This window comes from Lepisosteus platostomus, chromosome 3 (assembly GCF_059453375.1).
Source record: "Lepisosteus platostomus isolate fLepPlt1 chromosome 3, fLepPlt1.hap1, whole genome shotgun sequence".
Taxonomy (NCBI): domain Eukaryota; kingdom Metazoa; phylum Chordata; class Actinopteri; order Semionotiformes; family Lepisosteidae; genus Lepisosteus; species Lepisosteus platostomus.
The window spans coordinates 16,782,028-16,804,151 of NC_142613.1; the positions used below are offsets into that span (position 1 = coordinate 16,782,028).

At 35.1% G+C, this 22,124-nt stretch overlaps 1 protein-coding gene across 1 annotated transcript in view; it reads left to right on the forward strand.

Moving 5' to 3' along the window:
- Positions 1-22,124, forward strand: part of LOC148674546 (G patch domain-containing protein 2-like) — a 97,719-nt gene that overhangs the window by 70,627 nt on the left and 4,968 nt on the right. Inside the window, exon 9 of the mRNA XM_088624742.1 lies at positions 10,667-10,755. Coding sequence (XP_088480868.1) covers positions 10,667-10,755 — 89 coding nt within the window. The remainder of the gene's footprint in view (positions 1-10,666; positions 10,756-22,124) is intronic.

Sequence of the window (22,124 nt, forward strand, 5' to 3'; positions counted from 1 at the left end):
GTGTTGCTGTTTATGGTTACTTTTTTTTTCTTGCTCTCATGGTTGCAACTATTTCTTGTGGTTCTTTGCCTGTCAAGAACACATTAGAAAATACAAGGTTTTTACATCCATCTTGAGAATTAATATTAAAAACATGTACATCTCATGCTGTAAATTGAAAGTTATCTTTATCTGCCTGCGAGTTTTAAACAAATACATTATACATAATTTAATAAAACAACTACCTATAGCTTTTTGGAACTGTAAAGAACATTGGATTCTAATTTTAAAGGCCTGGAGTTTGTTACTTTAATATTTACAGGTAATTCTGGTATTAATATATTGATATCTAATTTTGGACTGTGAAGGAGCAGTGCTTCAGCAGCTTTGCTTTCATAAAATGTATTGAACTATATTTGAATAGCTTTTAAATTTGTTGTTAACAGAACAAATTGAATTATCATAAGCAACAAGTAAGGTACTACACAAAACAACAGTGAACAATAAAAATGGGCATAAATTTAAAGTAGATTCATGTACATGTATCTAGCACTTTATGTGTAAGGGTTCATCATAATCTACAGCCTAGGTCAATATTTCCTCTGCATTTTAACAGGATCATAGATGATGTGCTTCTAGAGATACAAATCATAAGTTTATCATAGTATAGAGCAGGACTGTATTAACCTGAGTCTTTTTAGATGGCTGTTTGGGGTCTCTTGACTGACGGGACTGTGGTGAAGATAGAGCTGTCACCTTATCTCGTGCATCAAAGTTTGGGGCACTGTACTAAGTAGGCTATTTTGTACAAAAAGCTATGAATCTAGTATATTATATATAAATAATTTAACGTATACATATTATTTTGGCAGTTGTTGATTATTTTATTATTATTTTAATGTTATAACCAAATACAAATGCATTATTTATATCCTGAAATATCCTAAAAATTAATTAATATCCTAAAAATTCCTATTAAAATAGTTACATAATGCAATTTACACTACACTACATTTTTATTTTTCAATTTTGTAAAGTAAAATCAAAATATACTTCTAAACTTTGATCTCTGCAAAAACTGAACATTACTTCTGTTCTTTGATGGTTTTTTGACTATCATTGCTTAGTGTTTTTTTACCCACATGTGTGTTCATGTGTATTTCTTTGTTAAAATAATAAATAACTGAATAATAATGGATGAAACAAAGGAATAGACAATAATATTTTAATCTGTATGGAAAGGGTAACTGGGAGTTGTGGTACTGTTGTTATATGTAAGGCAGGAGTTTATTTTTTTCTGCTAGCCTATGAGAGAAAGTGCAAGAGCAATTTACATCTGAATAGCTCTTTGGTGTTCATCTACTGATACAAATCACTGTGTTTTATTACACAGAAGTGACAAATGGAATTACAGCTCTGTTTTATTTGATCTTCAAAAGAGACAAAGATGTACACAGATTTCAGATAGCTTTCCTTTTCCCCAAGTGTCTGTAGCTGTTTGAAAAGCATCCCTTGTTTATCTTGAATAAAGAGAACTTTTGCTTCCAGTGTCACATCAGCCACAACACATTTAGCACAATCTTTTTGTCTTAAAGGTGGAACTACATAATAACATGTAAAATTAGAATATGGGGCTTCCAAGTTTACATTTATTATTCACTTTAGGCAAATATAGCCGTTGGTTGTTTTTTATCTGCTGCAAGGGAAACACTCATTGTGATTGAATTAAAAATAGAACTGTGGATAACACATTCTATTGGTGTAAATCACTGGTGGCCATTGACAGCAAATGCTCAGTCTTAAAATATCCTTTGAAATCAAAGAAATGTAAATGTGAAATACTGTTCCTGTATTGTATAACATGATTTAGTTTTCCATTTTTTTTATTTTCCTTTCTTTAGTTGTTTAGGGTCTTTATTCTATGATAATATGTGTGAACAAATATTCTGTATACTTGTACAGTACCCAGTTAATCATCTATGTCATATCCAGATCTAGAAATTCCTGTTGGACATTTTATTTAGAGGCCACAGAATATCAGTTTCAAATTTCTCCTCCTCATATTCATATTCCTTTTTCATTATTTTCACCAGTGTCCTTTACATTAGTTCATATTATTCTCACAGATTACTATATTTGGCATAACATCTACTAGGAGGTACGTACTGTACATTAGCATGTACTTCAGGATATGCCATAGAAGAACAGGAATAAAATACATTCAGTGTCGGTTATTTAAAGACATTTTAAATACAAGGATTTCTTAAATTTGTAAAATCTTGTCAGATCAAATGTTTTATTCATTCAGGGCAATCCAACATTATAAGCTATAATATGGCATAAAGTAGTACATCTTAGTTGTAATTCTACAGAAATGAGTTGTTTATTCTGTACTTGATAGAATATTTTTCACTTGGTTTACTGCATATTCTGTGTTTGTGTTTCCCAATGGAAAACGGACTGTTTTTTTTTTAAATAAAAATGCACAAAATAGGATCATTCATGAGATGCATTGCCATGTTTTCAGAAGGTGTGGGCAGACTGGTCTGTTCTTGTGAGACAGATTCCCTTCAATATACCAATATCTGTTGATTGTCTGGAGAAAATAAGAGCGCATTTCCATCATTGTTGTGTATTTACCATGAAAACACACCCTACAAAAAGATTTTATTAGTGCCTTTTTTATTTACATGACCTTCTGTAGTATGCTAACAAAATGAAAATAAACATCAAAATGTAAAGAACTAAAATATAGCATGAATCTTGAAAAAAACAATTTAGCTGGCTTTTGACATTGGGTGTAAAATGAGACAGAAGAAACTGTTTAAATTATTTTTGTTTTTGAGAATTGCAGTGCAGTAAGTGAAAAGACATTCAAAATATGTATTGAGGTATAAGGAAGATAAGGACTTCAAGGGTCACAATCTGTGCTCTTGGTCTCATGATAAAGATTAATGAAACTCTGTGACAGTGTGGCAAAACGTTACATTCCTGAAACTGGATTTCTGTACTGGCAGTCTTTGCCTGCCTTCAAGAAAAGTGTCAAGCTAAAAAAGTAAGTAACTTATTCAAGACTGCTGTGATCTAAGTCATTAAAGACTGATGCACTTTCCAAAGGTAATAATCTGAGTTGCTATTGTGTGAATACACATTACACTTACCGTTTGCTACTGTTTACCTAGAAAATCTAAAAAACTTGCAGACTTGATAGTAAATAACACTACATTTGTCTTTTCCTAAGTGTATTTCGATAAGGATTTTTTTTTATTCATTGTAAGTGCGGTATGAGGATTGCATTTTTCAGATAACTTTGTGAAAATCTCCACGCTCTCATTAATATCACTACAGGACAACGCCCTGCAGTGCTGAGCTGCAAGGGAGAGGTTGTTTCTCATACCCTGGTCATATAAATTGGATCTAAGGCCATAACAGATGAAGTCACAAACTAAATGCGTGTTTATGATCGTTCTGCAGTCACTTAGCTTCACTCGGTTTTTCCTTGTTGTGCATTTCCAGTTTCCCCTTTGGGTTTTAATAGGTTCTGACAGCAGGGTTTTTTTGGCTGGCCAGTATGTGATCACACTAGTCTGGCTTTCCTTGGCTCTTTTGCTCATCGTAACTTTCTGCTGTTTTGACACTCGCAGGGCTCCTGCACTGTTGTACAGCTGATGCCCTGTCCAGGCCTATATGTTTCTCCTTGACAATGAGTGTTCTTGCCAAACGCCAGGAACCATAGTCACATCTGTTTGTCTCTTCAGCTCATCTGAATCTGCTAGGGAAGAGCTTATGACCAGAGGGTGGCTGTGAGTAGGCCTGATACACTGACAGGCCTCGGTATGCACAACCAGTCAGACTGGGGAGCAAGTACCTGTTGTCGTTCTTTCAACATTATCCCAATTGACATTAGTAGCTTCAGTCCCTGTCACCACTGCATCAAAAGCCAAGTTTTCAGGCAATACAGTCTTAGCTTTTTTTTTCTAAATACCAGGTCTTTCAAGAGAGATATCTACAAACTATTTATATATACTGGCTTGTAGCAAGATTGTTGCAAACTGAAAGGATTGCAAAAAAAAAATGCATTCCTGCCAGTGGTGATTCTTTGTTACTGTATATAAATTGGAAGAAACATATTGCTGACCTAATGGCTAATTAAGGGTCAGGCTTGCCCATACTTTTTTATATAAATTCTACAGAAAGGCTGTGTTGTTTGACTGCATGTCTAAATATTTCTTGAAATAATATTTCGGCTTGCCTTAAGTCTGCACCACAATGTGGGTATAGAATGACTTGATGTTTGTTGAACGTGTGCTTGGCTGATTTTATTTTATTTCTGGTAGATGCCAAGGTGTTTAACCTTACCTTCAGGGTTGGTTTCAGCCCCAGTTGTAAATGAGAGACAGGGGCTTCTTATGTGCTGAGCACAACTGCATTGCTCTCCTGCCCTCTCACTCCCCAGTGTAGAGCACTGCATACTTAGAGTGATGGAACTGGAATTACATTGTTTCACCAGGGACAGCTGGAGTGGATCCTTAAAGGTTAGATTGTTTGGCTTTAAAAAAGGACAGTGTTTTGTAGAAACCACATTTGTGCACTTCACAAAATACTCTGATGTCCCTGAGCACCTCTGTCATTGTTAGGGTTAGCATAGACCCATTGGTAATGCAGAGTACATCACATGATATGGCCATATTTGAACATTTGTGCTGGTAATTTTTTCCATTGTGTCCATGTTTTATACTTTGGTTCAGATTTCAATTACCAATGAAATCTGTATTTATAATATTTTATCTCTTTATGTTGTGATCCTACTTACTTACACAACAAAAGAGTTCCTGCCACTCGACAGCACATACTTTTCCATTTATTCTGTTTCATGTGCCACTTTACTTATTAAATAGCAGAATCAGAATGTGTATTTTGGTTCATTTTCTTCAGAATAATTCATTCAAGAACCGAAAATGTGTCATAATTATCGGTATCCTCTGATGGAGAATGCAGTGTAATTTACATTTACACAACTTTCTCTGAACAGTTAATTTAAAATCTAAACTTTGCATATTTGTATTTGAAATCATTGTAATTTCTTGGTAGTTGTATATGACAAAACATCATGCCACGTAGCCAGTCTCAAGAATCAGTCCTCTTAGTATAGATGTATCAGTCTTCTATGCCACAGTATTTTCCTTTAGTACAAAAAGAAAGAGATTGCTGACACTTTGTGATACCACACCATCATAATTAAGTACTGTACCTTAACTAGGTGGAAAATGTATATTAGTGTATCCAAGCATGTTGATCATTTTCATGCAGACAGTAAGGTACTGTACAGTCATTCTAATGATGTACTCAGTAACAGCCGTTTGATCTTCATTACTCAGATGGGACATGATTATAACTTGCGCTGTCCTTGTATTAATTATATAATAGCTCTTTATGTAGATTTTAGTAGATAGTAATTTTGCTCAATGAATCAACAATTCATCTTACCATTTAAAATCTAAAAGTGGTGTGTACAGTATGTGCCCATGGAAATCTTTTGCATTTATACTGTCATTATATTTACCTAGAGTATACAGTTGTATGCAAAAGTTTGGGCAACCCTGGCCAAATTACTGTACATGTTTTGTTGATTTTCTAAGTGAAAAGACGTTAACACAACCTCTGCAGCAAACGAACAACTTATTTTTTCAATCTCTTTAATTCAGCAAATAAATAGTAACTGTGCATTACAATTTTCAGAAATATGTCAAGTTTAAACCTTAATATTATGTTTAATACATTTTATCATAATAGATTAAAAACAGGATTATAAGACAGCACTTCCGTATTTTGATCTGCAATCTGCTGATCATAGACCTAGCACAAAAAAAAGCTTTCAATAATGTAGCATAATTATTAAATAACTACAGTGCCTTGCGAAAGTATTCGGCCCCCTTGAACTTTTCAACCTTTTGCCACATTTCAGGCTTCAAACATAAAGATATAATTTTTTTATTTTATGTGAAGAATCACCAACAAGTGGGACACAATTGTGAAGTGGAACGAAATCTATTGGATTTTTGAAACTTTTTTAACTAATAAAAAAATGAAAAGTGGGGCGTGCAAAATTATTCGGCCCCCTTGCGTTAATACTTTGTAGAGCCACCTTTTGCTGCGATTACAGCTGCAAGTCGCTTGGGGTATGTCTCTATCAGTTTTGCACATCGAGAGACTGAAATTCTTGCCCATTCTTCCTTGCAAAACAGCTCGAGCTCAGTGAGGTTGGATGGAGAGCGTTTGTGAACAGCAGTTTTCAGCTCTTTCCACAGATTCTCGATTGGATTCAGGTCTGGACTTTGACTTGGCCATTCAAACACCTGGATACGTTTATTTGTGAACCATTCCTTTGTAGATTTTGCTGTATGTTTGGGATCATTGTCTTGTTGGAAGATAAATCTCTGTCCCAGTTTCAGGTCTTTTGCAGACTCCAACAGGTTTTCATCCAGAATGGTCCTGTATTTGGCTGCATCCATCTTCCCCTCAATTTTAACCATCTTCCCTGTCCCTGCTGAAGAAAAGCAGGCCCAAACCATGATGCTGCCACCACCATGTTTGACAGTGGGGATGGTGTGTTGAGGGTGATGAGCTGTGTTGCTTTTACGCCAAACATATCGTTTTGCATTGTGGGCAAAAAGTTCGATTTTGGTTTCATCTGACCAGAGCACCTTCTTCCACATGTTTGGGGTGTCTCCCAGGTGGCTTGTGGCAAACTTTAGACGAGACTTTTTATGGATATCTTTGAGAAATGGCTTTCTTCTTGCCACTCTTCCATAAAGGCCAGATTTGTGCAGTGTAAGACTGATTGTTGTCCTATGGACAGACTCTCCCACCTCAGCTGTAGTTCTCTGCAGTTCATCCAGAGTGATCATGGGCCTCTTGGCTGCATCTCTGATCAGTCTTCTCCTTGTCTGAGCTGAAAGTTTAGAGGGACGGCCAGGTCTTGGTAGATTTGCAGTGGTCTGATACTCCTTCCATTTCAAGATGATCGCTTGCACAGTGCTCCTTGGGATGTTTGAAGCTTGGGAAATCTTTTTGTATCCAAATCCGGCTTTAAACTTCTCCACAACAGTATTACGGACCTGCCTGGTGTGTTCCTTGGTCTTCATGATGCTCTCTGCGCTTTCAACAGAACCTTGAGACTATCACAGAGCAGGTGCATTTATACAGAGACTTGATTACACACAGGTGGATTCTATTTATCACCATCAGTCATTTAGGACAACATTGGATCATTCAGAGATCCTCGCTGAACTTCTGGAGTGAGTTTGCTGCACTGAAAGTAAAGGGGCCGAATAATTTTGCACGCCCCACTTTTCATTTTTTTATTAGTTAAAAAAGTTTCAAAAATCCAATAGATTTCGTTCCACTTCACAATTGTGTCCCACTTGTTGGTGATTCTTCACATAAAATAAAAAAATTATATCTTTATGTTTGAAGCCTGAAATGTGGCAAAAGGTTGAAAAGTTCAAGGGGGCCGAATACTTTCGCAAGGCACTGTATTTATTTTATTTCATGTTTCAACATATCTGCAAAATAACACTTCTGTTTTCTTCACTTTTTTTAGATTGCTTCAGTAGTTCACAACACTTTCCCCTTTGACAACAGACAAATCACAATGCTTGATTCAAAGTAAATATAATGTGTTACATTTTATCAAATTTTATTAAAGCATTGTTATTATCATTATTTTATTTTATATAAATTCTCATTCAGAATTCTGGTATCAATATGTTAGGTATAAAAGAATGGGAAAAGGATCAGATAACTTCTCAGTGATTTAATAGGGGTATATGTCAGTATGTTGTCATTCTGTACAGTATGCCCCATTTCAGTGCATCATTATTCATCCAGTGTTCCACCTCTACAATAATTTTATACTTATCCTTAAAGCTTATGTCTTTTCTCCAGCTCTTGGATTTAAACAATACACCTTAGTTCTTCTACAATTTCATGTAACTGGCCCCTGGAAACAACATGGAAAAACAATGAACATTTCTTATGCATCATTTGTTGCTGTCATAAAAAGTAACTTCCACAAACACACAAAGCAATATACTTGAAATAGAGATGTCAGAACATGACAGCAAATATATATTTCCAATGTCTAGGTCCCCAGCGTTTTACCTGTCTATCTGTCTAGTCCTGTGGTTGTCTTTCTAAATATGTCTGAAGCCTTTGATTTCTGGGTGTTGGGGTGGGTTTCTCTGGCTCTTATAAAATAGCAATATTTGTAGAATCAGATGTTACTCTTTTTTTCATAAATCATCTAGACACCCTGAAATCACAGAGAGAGAGAGTAAAAAGAACTTCAACCTTTTTAAGTTTAGTGGCCATGAATGATTCCAGTATAGGTAATAACATCACAGTGCTTATACAACCAAGCATTGTAGACTTTTGCTAAATCCTGATGCAAGAAGTTGCATATGTGCATGGAAATATAGTAATTTGACTTAAATACAATGTAAAAAAGGACATTCCCTAAAAATACTGTTTCTCTGTATATGATGGCTTACTTTCACAAACCTATAGTTTTTAGGAGGATGTTTCCTTCAACTCACCAGAATTAAAACTCATGCTATATGCTCTGGCACGCCACTGGAGAGACCTGTAAAAGCCTGCAAAAGACAGAACAAAAAGTGACCCAGATGTTAAACAGAGAACAGAATTTTACATCAAGAAAAATGTACTTTTAAAATCACAGGGAGTGTTTCTTCAAAGTCACGAGTTCCTAATTATTTCAAACCATGTTATCTGATCATAGCTATATTTGGCATTTTAAATGTTCACATTTTTAACTGAATCTTTTTTCCAAGTTTTTGAAAAAAAATGCTTTCTTCTGTGTACACCTTTATTAAGCTTCCTACACCATTTCTCTTTTCTGCTGCTATCCACCTTGAGGACATTTTTGGCCTTCAAGTATGTCTGCCTATGTTGGTTTTTTCTTATCTAAAAAATGTTACTTACAAAGGCCTTTTTCCCCAAGCTCAGACCATATTTTTTATAGTATCTGATGCCGAAGTCTTTGCTTTATGAAGAAGAGAAAAAAATCTCACGCTCACCTTGGCTACTGATCAAAGTGTTGCTCTTTGCAAAGACGAATGGTTCATTTATGCTGATGGAACAGGGCTGCCTTTCAGACTGTCATTGATTTTAAATTAAAAAGTAACTGCCGTGTGCTACATGGAGGGTGACAACAATAACAAAGTAGTCCTTACTTAGTGCTATTTGTTGCCTCTCCCTCTTTCCATGCTGTGGACTTGGGGGGGTGGGGGAGGCCTGAGTACCTTCATCTTACCGATCAATAGTCCAGATATCTCAATGCAACATAACAGGTTATTCTTTGTAAAATTACTCAAGCAAAACCTGCAGCTAGTCCTACACCATAGGTCTCCAGGTTCAATGGGATGACTTTATTTTTTTCCATTTTTTTTTTAATTATGTTTTCTTTGCTTTAAAGGGACCAGTAAAACAAGTGCCGTTTCATTATTTTTTTTTTACTGGAGACAATGCTGTATTGCGTGGTCCTTGACTTAATGAAATGGGTATTAAAGGCTGATGGAGACCTGCCAGGGTCTGCATAGACCCAGATTTTGAATCAGAAAAGCCAATTGCAAGGGGCATTCTAAATAACTTCCAGGATGGAAAAAAAAAGTGGCTTACACAGTAGTATTTTTAGAGATGCTACATCTTTACCTTTGATCCATCCACAAAAATGCACCAATTGCCATTGCAGATTTTTTTTAAAGATGATCAATATAGTTCATTTTAGCTATGTTTGCTCTTAGTCATATAGCTTACTACAGTGTTTTAAATAATGTAATTGTCTTGATGTACTGTAAACTATAGGTAGCAATTCACATCAATGTTATATTTAAACATTTTTTGGACAGCACAGAAATGTTTCCTCAATTCTTCCTTTCATTCAATATGTTTTGCCTTTGAAGACAGAATAAATGTTTCAATTTTCTGGTTAAAACAAAATACCTGAAGTGTAATGATACATTCTGTATGTACACAGTTGAAACAAACTTGCTGTATTAAATTAACAAAGACAGGGCACACACATTTGTTTTGTCCTGCTAAAGCCTAATTATAGTCCTTATGTCATGAAATAAAGGGTATTCTTTCCTAGTAGTTCAGGCAGAGTTATATAAAATTGTGTTTTTGTAGCTTCTAGCCTCACTTATACATCCTTTTAAGTGATTTTTCACAATGTTTGTCTCAGCAAGCTGGCTGAGATGCTCCTGTAGTTTAAGGTGCTGGTGACAGTGAAGCATTAGTAACCTATTGATATTTCACCGTCTGTATTGTCGACTCTTTAGATAATTAATCTTAACTGTTTCCCTGTCAAAAGTGACACACTCTTTGATTTTTTATGAGGCAAGGGAGATTGCCAGATTTGAAAATTAAAAAGCATTCCTTTTATATTATTCATTCAGGTAACAATTTATGATGCCAGGGTTTGGGCGCTGAACACTTGTCAGCAAACATAATTATGTTTTGATATAAACAAGATTGGTGGCTTTATTATGCAGCTCTGTCTTCATTGACTGTGTAGTGATTTAAGCTCAGATTGTGCAAGCTTCTGTGTTTATGTGCTGTCTTTTTTTCTCTCTGCTCATCGTTTCTTTTGCAAATTAATTTGCAGACAAACAAGCGTGCACTTAGGCTCGCTGTGCACAGGTGACATCAAGCGTAGAAGAAAGGCCGCACCTATGGGGGGACCCACAACAACAGGTAAATTTATAACCAGTATCTACCTTCAATTTTTCCCCCTCTCTGACAGGCAGATAGTTTTTGAGTTTCTATTAGGCATATTGCATGGATGACAGCGTTCAAAGATTGGTTACATTTTGTTCCGACGGCATTAGTGCTCTTAATATGGCCCATCAGCTACTGTCATCCTTCTAGTGTGATCTATGATTCCCTCATCACTCTTCTATAAATCACTTACTAAAAGGGTTTTTCCTTTTTTTATTCCTCTTGTTAAATTCATGCAGCTCTCATGCTCAAAATTGGTCATTGATAGCCACCTCCTTCCTCTACACAAAAAGAAAATGGAAAATGCCCCCTCCTCTTGAAAAGGGGAATTCTTTGGAGCAGCAGGTTGAAATAAAATAGCTAGCAAAGCTAAGCTTTATATCTTTTCCGAGTTTTTTTATTCTTAGATGCAAACAAATTAAAGCTTTAAAGATACAGTACATACAAATTCTTTAGTGCACACATAATTCTTTAAACATGAATGTGGCAACACAGACATGTTTACTCCTCATTTAGGTCCTGTAATTCACTGAGGTCTGTTGCTTTTGATGGTAATTTCCAGCTTACCCTAGAAGCACAAAAATGTTATGTGTTGACTGAAAACATATAGCAGGTTAATGTCTTAATTGTTCACTTATACTACTTTTGTTATATGAAATATCTTATCATCTTTCTCCTTTTCACTACATTAGGCCTTACATTTTAATTACAAACATCACCAATTTCATGTCACCTCCAGTATGCCCACATTTTCCTGATGGAGATGCGCAACATGGGAGAGCGAGTATATTTCCTAATTAAATCACCTTGGTAGTTTTTTTTGTTTATAAAGGGACAGAGATCCTTGCAACTTCTAAGGATGTTTGTTAGAATTGCTGCACATACATTTGGACAAAAGTCCATGCTGTTATGAAGTTCATAACCCTACTGAGTAAATAATGGTGCTATGAATAAATAATATTTTTGTTTGTGTTTTAAGTTGTTTGTCTCTTTTTCTCTCAAGATAAGGTCAGCATGTGAAGTTATTTGCACAAGAAAAATATCTTGATGGTACTACATATCTGTAGACAAGTAACTAAACAGCTATCATGAGTATTACGTTTTTTAATTTAATTTCTAGCATTTTAACTATTAATCTAACACTCTTTGCTTCTCAAGGACACATGAATAAGTTCCAATTTTACTTGGAAATCAACAGCATGCAGAATATGTAGAAAGTTTGTCATCTGATAAATTAAATAACTGTGTTGTTCTGTAAATTGAACAAGTTTAAATCTAAATGAAAATAATATATGTGATTCATATAAAATCACTTACATTTCTATTAATAATTTGGATATGAAGGAGCTTGATGTTTCTTTGTAGTGCTAGAACATAACTTCAACACTCAGTCATTGCCTGAGGCAGCCTAGGTATGTTATCAGTTAAATATTTATTAATTGTGACAAGATCATACTATTTATTTTCAGCTCTGCTGAGATTTTCCTGCACTCTTAACCTTTGCATTTATAATTGAATAAAATAAACTGAATATTGATATAGCTAGATATTGATTTTAAAATGTACAAAGTCACTGAAGAAAAATGTCTAGACATTGCCTTCAGAACTCTAAGAACAGAACTATAATTTAAACTTTGGAGTACATTATTCTGCTCTTATTTTTACAGCAGTAGCTGATGCTGCATTTGAAGTGAAATATAGTGAATTTTTAATAATTATACATATTCCCTGACTAAAAAGTCACAGACTGCCAGAATACAGTGAAACACTGAAACACTGTGTAGTTTCTTTTTTTCCCTGTGGTGTTGGTATAAAGGCAAATATGATGAACAAGGAATTGTGTGTACTGTATATATGAATGTGCACATCATTTTTAAGCAATTATTTTTTCTTAAATATGTTTATCAATCAATAAAAACAAATGTATATGCCACAGATAAGCATACCATTTATAGTATATTGGAATTACACAAGTAAAATGTCTTTCTTGGAAGCTTTTATAGCAGTATTTCACATCTTATGTAGCATGTTCATGTACCGTCATAGTACATGTCTGCTGCAGAATTTTGGTAAAGACACATCAGAAAAATTAGTTATTTTGAATATATATTAGTGTGTTTGTGGATGGAAACAATATGTATTCTGTCTCTGCTCTTTCAGCCTACAGGCATGAGATGTTGCTACATGCTATGCTCTAATAATTTTGTAGCTTACATAGGAGGACTTGGGAGTGTTGGTGTTGCATGAACTCACCAGGTTGAATAGGATAGAAAATATTATTTAAAAAATGTATTATTATTCTTTAACTGGAGAATCAGCTTTCCCTCATCCTCCATGTCCCATGGAATGATCAAATCATTCCATGGTTCCAGGTATATTACAATTACTGCACACCTTACAACCAGACACCTGTCTCTTGCCAATAAGGAATTTGTTTCCAGTGTTTGAAGAGTCAAAATGACAAATAAGTTCAACATTTAAAAGACTGTTTAATTGTGATGACGTGCTAGAACGAAGTTACTTAGTCATCAAGCATGTTACAAAGTTGAAAAGGTCACGTACAATCAAAGATTTAACGTTTATTTTTACTAACATTAAAATATATAATCAGAATTATAGGTGTTAGGTTTAGATGCAGTTAAAGAACTTGCAAAAGCTACTCTTTCAATGAAATGGTAAGTTACTGTGATTGATGGTATGTCCGTTGACATTAAATCGGTTTAAAAACAAAATAAAATGAAGTGGAGCATTTGCATTGAACCCTGAATGAACAGACAGTACTGGTCATGCTGACTACTTGGATAATGTCAGGTACATTGAAGAAAATGGCATAAAGAAAAATATTTGACAAGTAGCTAAAGGTACCAAGGGTCGTTAAAGAGGAGGGATGACTGCACTGGTTTTGCAGACATGAGTCTGCTTAAATGAGTGGGGAAGTTAAAGGTTTTGTAAGTTAGGTCAAGAAAGAAAACCTTGATGTGCTGGTTACTCTGTTTCCTGTACCAGGACTCCATCATAGCCAAAACATTGACGGAAGAATTTTCTTTAGAGTTAGAATGAGAGATAAAGATCGTAACCTTTAAATCAAAGCCCTTGAAAATTTGCCTTTTCTCATTGTTGTACAAGGATATGGGAGCAGAACATCAAAGCTTGCTTTTGCACATGAAATTACGCTGACATTCCCCACGGAGAAGTTATGTTACGTTTGTATTAACTGAGCAAGGAAATAATCTTCTTAACTTCAGAGGAACTTGCATACGCAGACCTGATCACTGATGTAGAATGGTACATTACGCTTGTCTAGCTGGGTGATATATTTTAACACAATTTCTCTGCTATGAAAGTACAGTATAGCAAAACACACATTAGGAATGTTCATCCTGACAGAAATAGGGCAAATCCAAATGTTAACATTTTAATAATTTGTCAGCATTTGAAAAGTTTTGATGAGAAGACTTTTTTTTATTTCCCTTGTATTGTATAGAAGATTTCAGTTAGATCCGTTATGCTTCTTTCAGTATTAGCCAAAAGCAAATAAAAAACATGAAGATAAATGCTTCAATAATGGCTCAAGAGAACCTTACAGCAAGTATGGTTTGCAATTATTTTTATAAAATGATGATATGGTTTTGAACTCATTGAGGTTAATAGTTCCAAACAAATATCTACTGTAGTCATCCCAAATTATGTGGTCTCCATTTAATTACGTTTTATTATTTTCAAGCCTGTAAAAGCTGCAGTCTACAAGTTGCTCTAATGTCCCTACTAAGGTAAAACAATTGTGCACTTTGAGACAAGCATGTATTTTTAAAGTTCTTGTGTCATTAGCTGGTATAAGCAACTGTTGATATAAAAAATGATTAGAAACATAGTGGCTATATTGAACACCTGGATGAATGTTAATCAGTAATGATCCAAAGCATTGGTATCACCCAATACCAGCTGCCTTGGAACAGTGAGATTAAAACAGAAATGAAGAAGCATCAGCTTCAACTGTAGGGTATACCAGACTAATTCCCTTCATTCCCCTCATTAATGTGAAACCCATTTTCCACACATCACTCGTGTTTCAGGCTTTTCTACTTGCTGCAATGTTAGTAAGGATTCCTACATAAAACTTACTTGGTTCCTCGCCTACAGTATATTACAAAATGTCCTTGTTGGATCCTCTGTATACACCATTGCCTGCAGACTGAACAGCAAGAATGTGTCTGTTTAGAAAACTAAAAATCATCTTCAACCTAATCAGAGTAAGTATGTTGTGTCATTTGCAAATGCCTGTATAGTCTGGCAGCCGTTGTTATGTTTATGTCATGTTCTACAAGTTTAATGCTACTTCTTCTTGCTGCTAGTAATCTAGAAACTGTGCAATTATACAGATCTTTTCTATTGAAAGAATGTCAACGTGTCTGCAAGTCTGGTTTACTCAAGTTGCCTTGGTAATAATAAAATAATAAATATAATGCAAAGGAACAAGTAAAGGTTTATTCCATGCTGGAAAGCGAAGAAAAGAAACAGTTTCTTCAAACCTGTAGCAGGCTCCACAGCCAAGACGTTGTGTTTCTTTTTTTCTCTTTTCAGCATGGAATAAACCTTTACTTGTTCTTTTGCAGCCTACGCAGCTACCGACGTTCCGACGCAGCTACCTACTTGAACTAAAAAATATATCAATCAGTTCACTTATGTTTGCTAAAATCTTGTTTTCATAAAATCCACCTTGTTTGCTCTTCTTAATGCCTTTTATCACAGCATAATATTCATACACTTTGCTAACTCACTGTGCCAGTGAAAGCAACTCATAGGTTTTTCATATGAAGTGAAGAGACTGGGAAGTCATTGATAAACAAAGTGCTTCCTCAGTAGTCTAAATGCTTTTTTAGAATGCATTATTTGTTCTTTTTGCAATTATTGTGAGAGAAATGTTGTACAGCTGGTCCAGAGTAATGTTGGCACATTGGTACACTGGTTTGGAAAGTTAGTATTGATTAAATAGTGTTTATATTTGTATTAAACTTATACAGAAGCTATATATGAAAATAGTTTTTTAGTTTAAATGAAATATCAATTTACATTATCTCCAGTTAATAGTAAACGACCTAAAAATATGCACTATTATAGAAATCAAGGGCTTTATGTCAGAATACTGTTTTAAACACCTTTAATTAAGAATTATAGAGCTATGATTCTCACAATCCTTTTTATTTGCAGGATTTTCTTTAAAAGGGTGGATTGGTTTTGAACTTTTTTCCACGGGATATTTTCAAGATAAATCTTGAAAAATTAAAAATGTATCAGTCGTTAAACAAAAGCAGCATGTATCACCTCCTTTTATAAAGCTGTTTATCCAACATCAATAAAACCACTTTAGGATCCAAATTACTAAACAAGCTGCCAATTAGGCTAGCAGTCAGCTGGATAGATTAGTGGCTAGAGAGACCGATACTAGATTTTCATCTCTTGCACCAATTACACAAGTGAATTACCTTGCTGAGAGACCTGGGAAGATATTTGAAGGGAAAGAAGGGCTAAAATTGTTATTGTGACAAAGAACTAGTGGAGGATGTTAGTGTTAGTAAGTCATGCACTATAAAGAGATCTTTCTCGGAAGACTTAAGGGATTAATCTCTTAACACCCAAATAAGACCTGTGGACAGTATTATAACAAGTTATTAATATATAAACAGAGACACTGTGTAAAGCAAGACAGGTAACTCATCAGATCAGGCTGTACCCAGAGAATAATATTTAGCACTCATTTTCCACCTGCAGTTGTTAAAGGTATCACATAGCAAGGTTCTAATTCATTGCCTAAAGCTTGAACCTCAAAATGGAAATGGCTGTGTCTTTCTAGTACAGGATACATGATATCACTTTGCTTGGCTTTCTGCGTATATTATCATCACAAGATAATGGTTTTGAAGGCAGGTGTTTTGTTTTTTTAATTTGCTGAATGTTCTATGCTTTGAAGCAAAACCCTTTGACACCCATTTTTTCAGTCATGTGATAGGCAAGAAAAGACGGACAATTATGGACATTTAAACGTTTATCACAGCAAGCATAGTTTTTAAAATTGCAAAGTTGAAAAAACAATGAAATACACTTCGAAAAATGCTTTTCATGAGCACGTCTTGTAAATTAGAACAACTTATTATTTTAAATCAAATGGTGCTGTAATAAAATATAATGGCCATTATTTTTTGGAAATCGACTATACAGTACATACTGTATGTAATGGGTGTCAGGGCAAAAAAGTGCATACTGGTAGCTGCAGTGCAGTGCCATACCTGCTCAACCTTTAGTTATTATGTACTTTTTATCTGAAATGTTAACTTTTTGACATCAAATATTATCTGTAGTGAATGTTTGCTGATAGGCAAACCTTAAATTTTGTAATATATTTTCTTGAACTTTCTCTCCTGGAAGATGGACAACTTAATTTCTCCAAGAATTCTAAAAATAAATCCTCTCCAAGATCACTAGCCCTTTGCTTTCGGAATGTGCTTTGGCAACCTTCTTAAAATAATATTAAATTAACATGACCGTGACCAGCTAGACCTTGAAACTCGACTGAGAAAGATTTTTCTAAGTCCCTAAAGATGCTGTCGTGTCGGTCTAGACAAATTGCAAGGTTATCTTTGTCTGCTGTTGGAGGCTTAAGCTTTGTAGCCACCAGTAGTTTATACCCAGAGCTACTAATGAGACTAATGGGACAGGTGATAATCATTAACTTGCTGCTGAGTTCATCGTATGTTGTTGCTAGATGAACCGTCATGGCTTAGGCAGGCATTTGTAACCCAGCAGAGCAGTTGTGTCTGTCTTTGCTTCAGTGGGCAGAACTTTGGAGGATAAGAGATCCTGCCACTGGCAACTTCAGTTAAAGTGCATTTTTATCCCAGGGGGGGTACATTGCAAGTCTAATAACTGCTATACAAGTTGCCCACAACAAATTATATGTATGTAGTGTGTTTGTATGCATAATAAGGATTTAAAACATTTTCAAAGCCAAACAGCCAACATAATGAAGTTAACAGTATAAGGTTACATAACCATATAATAAATAGAATCTAAAAATTTATTTTTTACCTTATATACATTTTTCAAAAACAAAGTTACAGGACAAAGCAATAAAGTTATCAGTAACCTATTTTTAAAATTTTTCAGTATATTGTTTTTCCACCATTATTTTCAAATACCTTTAAAATCAAAGCACCAGGAATAAAAGTCATGACTTTTGGTACCATTGTAGAGGTTTACAGGAAGTTGTCCCGGATTTAAAACTATGCTGACAGATGACATGGTTAGGCTTTTGAGACTGAGACTTAAGACATATTCCTCAAGGTCTATGGTAAAATTATGTTCATAACACAGGCGATTACTCATGTGGTTTAGACGTCATCTTTGGTTTGTCAAAAACACTTTTATCCTCCTCTGAAACTGGCTGAATGACAAGAAACTTTGTCAGGTATCTTTTGTTAAAAAAACTTTTGTCAAGAAACAAGCATCAGTATCTTAAAACATTGACTGCTGTGAGTCAATCAAATTTAAGGTATGGGTAGTTTTGGGTATTGCATTATATCTTGGTGGCACAGTGTGCTGGAGTCATGAAACAGCGTAGAGCATAGATATCATCTCATCTGCTTGCTAGGATTTTTTTTCTATTCATCTAGTTTTTCAGTTTTTCATGGTTGTAGGCTGGAAAAAAAATTCATTGATCCGGTTACAGCCAAATAAAGAAGTATGTGAAAGTATAGGTTGTGATAGTAATGTCAGGTGGAGACTCTGTAGCTCCTGCATGGTATGACAAGATTTTGTAGGAGGGATACTATATCTCCCTCTCTATAGCTATGCCTATCTGTCTGAAGATGGTGATATTCTTGCAAGATAATACTGCAGTTCTCACAAACATAGAAGAAAAGGCTTAGGCTCTTTTGATTTTTCCCATGACCAATTTCCAGATATCTTGCTTTCAACACATGTGGGCAGTCTTCATCAGAACTTTGCAAGAGCCCATTTACCTTGACTCATTACAAATTATATGGTTTCTAGCTAATAGATCAGGTTTGCTGATCTCAACCAAACTGTATTGTATATGCACTTTGAATGAGTTACAGAGAAGTGATATAAAAATAGTATTGCTATTATCACTTTTAACCTTATAGACATAAAAGTAAAATTCTTGAAGGACGTACTTTCTAAAAAAAAAATATTGTTGCCCAGATGAATAAGAGAAAATAAAAAGTCCCGGGATGATGATGTCATCCATTTCTTGCTTTGTCTTTCAGTGTAATCTGGAAAGGAACAAAATAAAAACTGGACATCACCTTTGATTATCACTGACATCTCTGTATGAGGGGGGTATGATCAAATATAATTAATTAAATTAATATAAATCAGGCCCTGCCATAAAATTGATATTCAAGATAATTTTAATTATTAAAAATAATGTCATCCTCTAAATTCTGGGATTACTGAGTTTTACATGGCACGTCTTACTTTATCCAGCAAAGCTTGATAATAAAATAATGATTTACACAGGAAAAACAGAAAACATATGTAGTAAGAACACTTTACAGAATACAAACAAGGACTATACTATAAACTGTTATATATACAGTTTTTTAAAGACATAAAATATCCAGACTTTTGTCACTAGGCTTTAATCACTAAACACCTTATATGCCAAAGAGGGGAAACTGTGTCCTATTAAATAAAATGGATCCTAACCAGGCTTAAATCTCAATCTCTAAATGGATGCTCAAAAAAAAAAATTGGAACCAATTTCTCTATTCAAACAGTGCATCAATAGGATAGGATCAATGCATCAAAATAGGAGAGATGTTTTTAACCTGTGGATTACAAAGTAAACAGAATTATAATTTTCAAATCAATAAGCAAATCTTTTAAATAATAAGGCTAAAAGTTGGTATAGTCTTTCAGTATTCATAGTACCTGGAGAGAATCTGGTTTTAAGTTGGATGAAAAGGAAACCTCTCTCACGACACAAACGTATGATGATCAGGATCAATGGTGAAGATTATTCATCCCGACTCGTAACTCCCTGCTGTCTCTTCTCCCTTTTTTCTGTGTTTATCCTCACGGAGTCTATACCCATTGTGTATGCCAGTTAATCTAAAGACAAAAATTGTTTTCATGTAAAGATATTTTTGTGATTTAAAATGGGCTCTATTTGGAGAGAAATACAATGGAGTCCAATGCATTTTGAACATGGTTTTATTTATTATTTTCATTGAAAGAAAATTACATTATAATATAATGAGAGGCATTTATTTATGTTTTAATGTTTCTGAGTCTAAACTACTAGGGGTTTCGGAATTTATTTAATTAGTTTTGTGTCTCTAGGTAGCATCCATCTTCGGGGCTCTGTGTGATCATAGGTGTAAACATCAAGCTGTTGTCAGATGGTAATTTAAAGTTATATCCTACGTGTATGCTGTGTGTAGATAATTTGTGTAGTAACATGTTTTACTAATGCTTTTTAAATGTCAAATGCCATATCCTTATAATTTTACTGCTAATTTGTAGATCATTGGAGACTAGCACTACTGCTGTAAGTGCTTCTTATGGTCTGATCTTGGGGGGGCTTAAATTTCTATACAATTTTTCATCCCAAAGTGTCCCACAGCACTGTTACAAATAGTACCACTGAAGTGCACCTACCTCACTAATGTAAATTGTTTAATACTATACAGTAGTGTCACAGCATCTGCAAATGTAACATTCACAAATTCATTTATTTGCAATTCCTTTCAAGACCTCGACAGGCCGACAGGCCTGCCCAAGTACCCACTACCCAGTACCCACATTTGAACGTGGTCTTGTTTTTATATTACAATGAACATGCAAATGCGAATTTTACTATTCATTATGTTTTTTTTACACCTACTGCAAGATCATACTGTATACATGTTTTGGGTTAAATTGTAGATCTCTTTGGATTTTATGTAGCTCATGTGTTTTGCTTTTACATCTAGTTGGTGTGTCCTGCTCAACACCAACTCCCAGCTACTGCAAATTATCAGTTACAGTCATGTGAAAAAGAAAGTACACCCTCTTTCAATTCAATGGTTTTACATATCAGGGCATAAACAACAATCGTTTGGTCACCAACTTCTATAAGCAGACAAATCTAGCCTCAGATAACAGACAATACATAACAGATTTCACTATGTCATTACTTATTCAACAAAGTAAGCCGAAATGCAGAAAACATGTGGGAAACATTAAGTACACCCTTACTGCTTCCATAGGAATTACTGTAAGAAGGTAATCAGCAGCCAGGTGCTGCTTATCAAATGCACTTGATTAGTTGATCATCAGAAAGTATGACCACCTCTATAAAAGCAGTACCTTTGGCAGTTTGGTGGTCTGGAGCATTCAGGTTTGTGTTAACGCCATGCCAAGGAGAAAAGACATCAGCAATGAACTCAGAGAAGCAATTGTTGCTGCTCATCAATCTGGGAAGGGTTATAAGGAAATTTCCAAACAATTTGAAACCCATCCTTCTACAGTGAGAAGGACTATTTACAAATGGAGAACATTCAAGACAGTTGCCAATCTTCCCAGGAGTGGATGTCCCAGCAAATTCACCTCAAGGTCAGACCATATAATGCTCAGAGAAATCGCAGAGAACCCAAGAGCTACATCTAGGGATCTACAGGCCTCGGTTAACATGTTAAATGTTAAAATTAATGACAGAACGATCGGAAAAAGACTGAACAAATATGGCTTTCATGGAAGGGTAGCCAGGAGAAAGCCCCTTTCTTTCCAAAAAGAACATGGCAGCACGGCTTAGGTGTGCAGAGCTGTATCTGAACAAACCACAAGATTTCTGGGACATTGTCCTTTGGTCAGACGAGACCAAAGTAGAGATGTTTGGTCATTATGCACAAGGCCATGTTTGGCGAAAACCAAACACAGCGTATCACCACAAACACCTCATACCAACCGTCAAGCACAGTGCTGTGCGGCTTGTTTTGTTCATGTGGGTTTCCTCCTTGTGCTCCGTTTACCCCCAACAGTCATACAGGTAGTTGAATTGGTTTTCAAATAAAATTGGCCCGTTGTCAGTTTGTGTCTGTTTGTGCCCTGCAATGAACTGGTGTCCCATCCAGAGCATATCCTGCTTTGTGGCCTTTGCTTGCCAAGTTAGGCTCTGGCTTTTGCCAAAGTGGGTTAAAAAATGGATGGATGTATAAACACTGTGATAAGCCCATGGTGCTAATAAATCAGCTATTTATAAACTGGACTAGAACCTTCTTTTCATGACAAATGACTGAATTAAAGTGTTAATACAGTATGTACCCTACGCATAATTTATATTTAGA